General features: G+C 56.4%; 3 protein-coding genes across 3 annotated transcripts; 2 read left to right on the top strand and 1 right to left on the bottom strand.

Annotated features, from left to right (window-relative positions):
• Positions 1–2,373: 2,373 nt before the first annotated feature.
• On the top strand, positions 2,374–4,298 carry SPRG_16700 (hypothetical protein; the record flags this gene model as incomplete). Its single annotated transcript, XM_012356001.1, has 9 exons — positions 2,374–2,553; positions 2,618–2,850; positions 2,910–3,093; positions 3,148–3,198; positions 3,253–3,294; positions 3,339–3,463; positions 3,516–3,605; positions 3,727–3,821; positions 3,874–4,298. 9 exons carry the CDS (start codon positions 2,374–2,376, stop codon positions 4,260–4,262), a joined length of 1,389 nt encoding a protein of 462 aa, XP_012211391.1. The 3' UTR covers positions 4,263–4,298.
• A 1,539-nt stretch (positions 4,299–5,837) lies between these two features.
• Positions 5,838–6,422, top strand: SPRG_16699 (hypothetical protein; the record flags this gene model as incomplete). The annotated part of the gene is made up of 2 exons (XM_012356000.1): positions 5,838–6,091; positions 6,143–6,422. The coding sequence occupies 2 exons, from the start codon at positions 5,838–5,840 to the stop codon at positions 6,420–6,422; spliced, it is 534 nt and encodes a 177-aa protein (XP_012211390.1).
• A 363-nt stretch (positions 6,423–6,785) lies between these two features.
• Positions 6,786–7,274, bottom strand: SPRG_16698 (iron-sulfur cluster assembly enzyme ISCU; the record flags this gene model as incomplete). Its single annotated transcript, XM_012355999.1, has 1 exon — positions 6,786–7,274. Exon 1 carries the CDS (start codon positions 7,266–7,268, stop codon positions 6,786–6,788), a length of 483 nt encoding a protein of 160 aa, XP_012211389.1. The 5' UTR covers positions 7,269–7,274.
• Between the last annotated feature and the right edge of the window lie 1,411 nt (positions 7,275–8,685).

Raw genomic sequence — 8,685 nt, 5'->3', positions numbered from 1 at the left:
ATGAGCGCGGCGTAGTCCTTGTGCTGGGAATACACGTGCTGCGCGAGGTTGTTGTAGCCCGCGTTGCGCTGAATCGTCACGATGTGCGGCGACGCGCAGTGGAGACACTGGTAGCGATCGGTAACCTTGGTCGCGCCCGTCTTCGTGTCGACGACCGAGCCTTCGCCGAGCTTGGTAAAGTAGAAGCGCGCAATCTGCTTGGGCGAGAAGGCCGGGCAGGCCAGCGGGGGCGCTGCCTTGCGCATGTGGCCAATTATTAAAAATCAATTTTTAAACCCACCAGTATAAAATCTATTGGTGGGCAGCGCAATTTGGCGTGGAAACCTCTTTTATTGCATACGACGTTGGGTGGCGAATGTACTGTGCGATATTGCAATTTATTATATGTGCGAGGTTGGAACAATTATTGCAATTATGAGCCGTCCGTGGACAGCGCTTGTGGCGCATGATGGACTGCGATGCCGTGTGTGGAGCTTCGTATACTTATACAAAACTAATACAATATTGTACCGGGATGCAAGGACGGGGCCTAGCGCAGCATCTGCATAGCGTGCAGCACGAGACCTGGGAATGGTTGCGAGCAATAAACTAGGCTCCGGGGGAGTGGGCTGGTAGGAACGATGAAATCGTATGCATTATGTATTTTAATCGGTGCTTGGCAGACGACCTTGTTGGTGCAACGATTGGCGGAGGCGAGTCGGTTGTTTCGCCATCAATGGCGTCGACATTGTCGTCGAGATACTCCTTGAGGGCAATGACGTCTTGGTAGTCGTTGATGAAGACCTCGCGCTTGATCGCGTCGGTTTTGGCAGCCATGCGATCGCGCATTTCTGTGCTGTCGTTGATAGTAACGTCAACGTAGCCCGAATGGCCCACGCCTTTCCAGACGTGAAGATATTATCTTCACGTCTGGAAAGGAGTGTCGATATTATCGAAAAGCAGTGTCTGCAACGATTTCGTGGTGCTCACGGATGGACTTGAGCGTCTCATCGCACTTCTCGTGTGGCCCGACGTACGTCACGTGTAACCGGCGCCCGTCCGTGACTTCCGGCAAAATCTTGGCGACTTGGATCGGTCCATCCGCAAAAGCAAATGCAATGGGCGGTTGCGTGGTGCGGGCGCAAAAGAAGGTTAATATGGTGCGCACGAGCAGCTGTGATGGCCCGCAAGATAGCGTCGCTGATTTTTGGCAGCGTCTCGCACCGCCCATAGTCGTGGCCCTTGGCGATACTGAAGGGCGCGACGTTGTGAGACCCTGCAGTCGGGTCCTTGGCGCACGCCGAGCACAGTACGACGTTGCTCTTGTCGGGGACAAGTCGGGTTCAGATGATAGTGCACACCATCAACGCGGAGCACCGACACAACTTCGGAGACGAGTTTGCTGTCGCGTGGTAGCCGAGAAACTTGGAAGTCATCAAGGCGAAACACTGCGGGTAGGTGTTCGACAGGCCACGCGTCAACAATCTGACCTTCGCATTCGTAGAGTGCCTCGTTGCACGAGGCACATGCAGCGATGCGCCCGGATTCAGCATCTCTCTGGCGCGCACTCTCCTGACAGCGTGCAGCGTCTGCCTGACCGACTGCATCCCCAACAGCTCGCAAAATACGTTCGCAAACTTTCCGACCGCCGGGGCCGTTGAGAGACTCGTCGTTGCACACATGAGTGTCGGGGTCGCCCGAGCAGAGGTGAAAGGCGGCGATCGCTAGTTTTGGGTGCTTCGTAAAGTTCTGCGACGCGGCGATCTTGCCGACAGTGACTGCGTCGATAGATGTTTCGGCAAGGATCCGGTCGGCAAGCAACTTGAGCTCACCATCATCTGCCGTGCGGGAGTTCGCTTTAACCTTGCGTGTTTTTTCAAGCCGCACGACGTTTTCTTCGTGCGTCTCGGTGGCCTTCTCGACGGTGCGCGCAGTGGCTTCGCTAAGGCGTTGCTTTTCTAGTCGCTCCTCCTCCTCCTTCGGCGTCTCGGTCGCCTTCTGCTCAGCGCGCGCCTTGCGCTTGCGCTTATTCGATGCTCGCACGTTGCTTAAATGTAGCTGCATTATACAAACTGCAGTAGCAAGAGCGGCCGGTCAATGCACATCACCAAGGGTATATAATAATTTATTATATACCCTTGACATCACCGAGCGACATGGCGCCGGCCTGTCAAAACGCATCAATGAATTGCTGAGAGCTGTCCAATCATCTTACGGAAGCAGCAACATTTTAACCAATCCAAAATGGGACAGACAAAGAGACAGACAAATAATCCCCGGTGGGCTGGGTAACCAGGAGGTTCCTACCAGTATCACTTCGTTTATTGTCCGGATACCGCGATGGGCGTTGTATCCGGATGCAATCCGCATTCCGGCGAATCTTTGATTTTTGTGATGGCCGCGGTCAGCGCCCATGTGCTCGCCGTGTGGCACGAGCACCGGCGCATGTTCCTCGCGTCCATGGGCATCGTCTTCATGGGCCTCGTCTTCTTCCTCGTGACGACGTCAGGCATCTCGCCGTTCCCGCCGCCGTCGCCGCCATCCTCGCCCTTTATGACGTTCAACGTTCTCCAGGTACGACGACAGCATCTATGGGTCTTCGTGGCGAAATGACGATGACGACGCATCTCTCGGCTAGTACAACATCTTTGACCGGCCATATGCAGTGTCGCACGACGGCCAGGCCGAGCGCCTTGCGCGCATTCCGCAGTCGATTCTGACGCTGTGCCCGCACTCGTGCGGCGGTGTCGACGTTGTGACCTTCGCCGAGAGCGACATCGAGTCGGACCGCAACGTCATGCTCGAGGCCTTCAGTAAAGCAGGATACCTCTACCATACGACGATCCTTGCCGAGACGGACCCGTTCACGAGGTGCAACATGCCATCAACGACTCCTCCTCCTCACCACAACGCGGCGCCTCATTGTGTAGCTTGATCAATGGCGGTGTGCTCATCGTGTCCAAGTGGCCGATTCTCCGCGAGGCCCAGCACATCTACCGCGGTGCATGCCACTACTCGGACTGCCTTGCGGCGAAAGGCGTCAAGTACGCGCGTGTCAACAAGACCGTCCATGGCGTCTCGAAAGCCTTCAATGTCTTTGCGACACACATGCAGGTAGTACATGGTCGCTTGTTGCTAGTACGATGTTTCTTCATCCATCATGCGTAGGCGTGGTCGACAAAAGAAGGCATGGAAGACCGCATCAAGCAAGCGCAGCAGGTACCATTATCGCCTCTCCATTTTGCATGGATAGATGGATCGTTCATCAACTAGTTTTACGCATTTGCCCAAGCGCTGGCGATTCCACATACCGAGGTACGACTCTTGCATCGATGACAAGGAATGCGATGTACTTGTAGCCGATGGTGTTTGCTGGCGACTTTAACGTCGACAACCACTCGTTCCCGGACGAGGTGTCGAACCTTGTGCGCCTCTTGCACGCGACGACGCCGACGCGCGTTGGCAGCGAGCTCTTCACGAGCGAGTACACGCGTCTCTTGGTGACAAATTCAAGTCGATGAACGATTCTTGCCTAGTCCGCATCTCAACTTGCTCGTGGGCCGAGACGGCGCGGCCAAGTCGGGCAAGTGCCTCGACCAGTACGTGGCGAGCTGGGGCCCCTCCATGTACCAAATACGACGCAATGGATGATGCATGAAAGGACCATGTATAGGACAAACTGTACACGCCCAACTACCTCACGCGCCTCACGTGTGGCACGCAAGGATGGAATGCTACTACAATGAGTACCTCGAGCCAAGTGTTTCGCGACCCGTCGTCGGCCATGTGTTTTTGTCCGTGCTGTCCGTCCGAGTGGCTCGACTACGTCTTGTACGCCGAGCGTCCGTCACCGTCTTCGTATTTGTCATGAGAGACTGACATTCACGTGTGTAGCGCCGTACCAGCAGCCGATCGGTGCGCCGACGCTCGAGTCGATCGTCAACCAAGTGCCGGCGGCGTTTCCAGTGCCGTGGAGCGGCCCGTCGCTCTTGCCGTCGTCGGCCGACGACGCATCCTTGGCCCTCGTGGACCTTTCAGATCATTTCCCGGTCCTTGGCAAGTTCAAGTTTCCGCTGAATGCGTCCGAGCCAGTCGTGCACCTCGACGGGTGCTCGAACGACGACGACTGCCGCTTCCATAGTCTTCGTTGCTACTGCGAGGGCCCAGGCTGCTACTTTAATGGCAGCCACATTGATGGCGGCACCCTGCCGTCCGACCACCCCGTCAACAAGAACTGCATCTTGCTCAAGACGCGCTTCGTTTGCGCGTGCGGCCCGACGTAGACATGCGCTGCCTTTCTGCCTTTTTATCGTTGTCACTGAGCACGGGGTCGCGTTGACTGAGTGAAGTTGAGCCTCGACCATCCTCAATCGTTTCTTGATAAATAAGACGCTGTCGTTGCCGAAGGAGCGATGTCTCTATGCACTCAAGACGTTACTAAAGGCAGGGAGCATCTCGTGTAGTATCAATAGGACATGGTGGTACAGCGCACGAGCGGCGACTTGTCTTTGATACCCTTGATACAACTTGTCTGTGATGTCCTTGACTGGCTGTGGGTTCGGATCATCTTTGCTCCATTCTGGTCTAGCGTATGCATTGCATATTTCGATGACGATATTGACCAGCTTTGCATGTTTGCGTCATCGAGTCTCGTCCTCGCATACTAGGACGTGGGTCTCAGCTCGGCCATACCATTCAGGACTGCCTACGATGCAACCTCCTCTAGCCATCCTGTTAGGATGCATGAGTGAATTTACGTTGATATGCGAAATGTTTGCCGTACATAAGTACTTCAGTCGCCGCTCGGTTTACTGACAATAGGACTACGTTTTTGATTTGGTCGTATAGTCCTTCAGTGTTTGACAAGCAATCTCTAACTGTTAGTTGGCTTTACAAACCTTTTCTTGCCATGTCTCGCAACGGCGGCCGCCTTAGTCGCGGCGCTTGTGGCGCTTCTTGGTAGCGCGGCGATCGTCGCTGTCGTCGCTGTCGCTGCTATCACTACTGCTGCTGCTGTCGTACCGTTTTCGCTTCTTCTTCTTGCTGTCCTTGCTCTTCTTGGCCTTTTTCTTGCTGCTCTTCTTGGCGCGCTTGGCCTCGTCCTCCGAGTCGCTGCTGCAAATGGCCGCAAGCGCCTGCGGGTTGAGGCCGCTGCCGCTGTGCACATCCTTGGCTTTCGACGAAGACTTTTTGGACGATTTGCGCTTCTTCTCGCGGACCTTGTCGAGGTCGTCTTTGTACTTGGACGACTTGGCTTCGAGCGTGGCTTCGCTCGTCTCCTTGCGCAGCTTGGCCAGCTGGCTGCCGACCATCGTGTCGTACATGCGCTGGAGCGCGAGCTCCTTGGCCGAGACGGCGCCGGCGGCCGCGACGTGCACCTTGCACTTGCCGAGGTAGCACTGCGGGCAGCGCGTGCTCGCCATCGTCCTCTCTATCTGCAACAACCGACCAATCAGAAACGCCCATGGCACCTCCTCGTTGATTGGCTCGCGAAAAGATGACGCAATCCCACCAGCAGTGCCAAGCAGGCCATGGAGGCAAGCAATGAACCATTTCCATCGGTCATCGGTCGACGTGGCGCGTTCCGGTAGCGAGATATATGGAGGAGACAAGTGTCTTCTTGCGCTACACTAAATAGTCCTCGCGGTGCCCTTGCGTGGCCGGTAGCAATACTGGAAGCAGCTGAGCGTACGAGGTGACGGGCCTGGACCAAGCCAAGCGCTGGGGGCATCGATGATGGTTGGACCCGGTACCAGGGACCTTGGCCTGACTTCTTCTCGTGCAAGCGTACCAGCTTGCAAGCATGTGGGCATGATCGCGGACTCGAAGGGACGTGAAACGACAGTTTTTGAACAAGCATGGCAACAACAACAACACATCGGAGCCTCGAGAGCCGCCTGCGCGCCGAGGTCCCGCCCAACCTCTGCTGCATCGAAGAGACGATCGCATCGTTGCCGGCGCACCTCCGTGGTAGGCCGGACGCGCGGCCGCTGCGCATGAACTACTTTGAACATACCATCCACACGTACCACGAGAACGACCACCTCCAGCCGTCGCAGCAATACGTCGAGTGGGCCGCTTCGAACGTGCTACTCGCTGACCCACGCTTTCGGTCTCTTCTGCTTCCATCTCTTATCGATTCCCATCAACCTCGTCGTCTTAGGCTCTTGCGCCTCTCGACCGCCGAGGCGCAGGCGCTCGCGGTGCAGGAGTGGCGCACGCACGTGACGCGCTCCGTGTACCAAGCGCGTCTCAACCCCCACGAGATCGTCGACGGCCCCGTCGTGACCCGGTCGAAAAGCGGTGTCATCCGCGTCCAGGCCGAGCTCGGGCCCACCCAAGTCGTCGACAGCATGAGCACCGTGCCGATCAAGAAGCAAAAGAAGGCAGGCACGACCTCAAAGGCGGCGCGCACAACCAGCAGTCACAGCCAGCGTCCATAGCTCCATCTTGGATGGATGATCGGACAGGCTGTAAAGTTCAAAAGACTGCGTTTTTATACTGCGCGCCTCGTTGTTCCGACGGATGTTCGGTGAAGGCGTCTGTTTTTGGTCGGCGATCGTCGTGCGGTCAGCAATCGTCGCGGATTTCCTTCGGTGCATACCGGCGCGTGGACGAGCTGCAAGCCTCAGGGACTTGCGGGTTGTCGATGCGGATGCACGCAACTGGAAGAGGTCGTTAAAATCGTGCGATGGGCCTCGACGAGTACAATATCGACAGCGGAGTACAAGTGGAAAACGTGGATTGAAAGGGGAAATATGTGTTACACTAAACTGAAGATATGATAATAGAGGAGAACGCATCGTTTACGCCGAGGCCTTTTGCTGCTTCTTCTTGTAGTCGTTGACCGCGGCCTTGATGGCGTCTTCGGCGAGCATGCTGCAGTGGAGCTTGACGGGCGGCAGCTTCAAGTGGCTCGCAATGTCCGTGTTCTTGATCTTGAGGCAATCGTCGATGTTCTTGCCCTTGAGCCACTCGGTCGCGACCGACGAGGACGCAATCGCCGAGCCGCAGCCAAACGTCTTGAACTTGGAGTCGACAATCGTGCCATGCTCGTCCACTTCGATCTGAAGCTTCATGACATCGCCGCACGCCGGCGCGCCCACAAGGCCCGTGCCCACGTTGGTCGACTTCTTGTCGAGCGCGCCCACGTTGCGCGGGTTCTCGTAGTGGTCGATGATGTTCTCGTGGTACATGCGCACGGGGCCCGCAGCGCCGAGGGTCCGCGTCGGCAGGCGCAGCGCCTTGGTCATCGTCGAGCGCATCGTCGTCGTCAGCATCGTCATCATCGTCGTCTGTGGCTCGGTGGTTCGACTTGCAGAATGATGAAGTCGGCCGAATTATAATTTCACCACAGAACCCGCGCTGTGATGTTTGGCCAATCAATTGCGACGGGATTAAATAATAGCCAATCAATGCGCGAACCGACACGCGTCGCGTTCCTACAAAGACCAAGCTATTTAGGATACGACGTGGGGATTGGCGGAAAGACAGCCAATCAAAGAGGCGGCGAAGATGCAAAGCCAAATCTTGTCACGAAGGCTCGCGAAGTTGACGCGACCGGTATCCAAACCGGTTGCAATAGTCCGACCGCCGATGGCATGACCGGCATGGACGCACGCATCGCCATCACGTCGAGGGCCTAAGGTCGTTGATAAGGTCATGCGTGTCTATGGCGACGAGCCCATCGGTGGCGTCGACACGGGCGATTACGCGTGATGGGGCAATGAATAGCTTCCGCGTGGCTTCGCCGCCAACGCCACCGGCAAAACGAGCCGACGCTCCGTTGCTCGTCCAGACGTGGGTACGAATAGTTGATGGATTGCGGCTACGTGCTCGGTGGACATTGTGGTCTCCATGCGTCAAATCGTCCCATCAGCCGCCCTAGACCAACGGCGCTGCGGTAATTTCAACGACCACATGCGATATGTGTAGGGCGATTGAAGCTGCCGTCTTCTGTGAGATTCCAGTATGCTGTGGGATCGTGGGAGAGACAGTCATGTCATGGGTTGCGGCTTACTTGAGCAGCGGAAAGTCGATGTGGTCGTGCTATGTCCATGTGGGAACAGACTGGTAACGCTAGCGGTCGAGTTGGCGACAAGTCAAGCCTGCCTCCAGCCACGCTTGTGACCTCGATGGAGGGACAGACGTAGGACCTACGAGCTTTGCGTTGCAGATGCATGCACTTTACTTTGAGGGGAATCTCAAGGGTTCGCCTCGCGGCGTGTGTCGGACGCTTCCACCGGCGCAGGCCATCGCTTCGTAGGACATGCCCCTACTGATTACGTCCGTTCTTACTAAATGTCTGTGCACTTGCGATTCAAATCGACGATCAAGATGCTGCCAGCGGGGATGTCCTTTTGGAACACAGCCTTTCTATACCGCCACCCGCTTGGCTACTTTCCTCAAGTGACAACCGCGCACACGTTCGCAACACAGTTGGCACAAGGTGGTCTAGTAGCTGTACATTATTAGCGTCAGTGACGCCTCGTCGGTCGGACGTGCCGACGTCTCGGAAGCAGCCAGGGACCAAACAAGGGCATTTGGTCTGTCGCTTGATCTTTACCTCGTGATGCACGCGTGACGACTGTAGATTATATCCAGCGCCTCTGCATCTCTACTGACTTTGCACTTGGTGACTTTGCCGTTGGCGATGGGCAATTGCCGGTCGTAGCGTTTATCAGTCGCGTGGCAGTCGAGCACGCG

This window comes from Saprolegnia parasitica (genome assembly GCF_000151545.1).
Source record: "Saprolegnia parasitica CBS 223.65 unplaced genomic scaffold supercont2.352, whole genome shotgun sequence".
NCBI lineage: Eukaryota > Oomycota > Saprolegniomycetes > Saprolegniales > Saprolegniaceae > Saprolegnia > Saprolegnia parasitica.
This window is presented reverse-complemented; position numbering and strand designations above follow the sequence as displayed.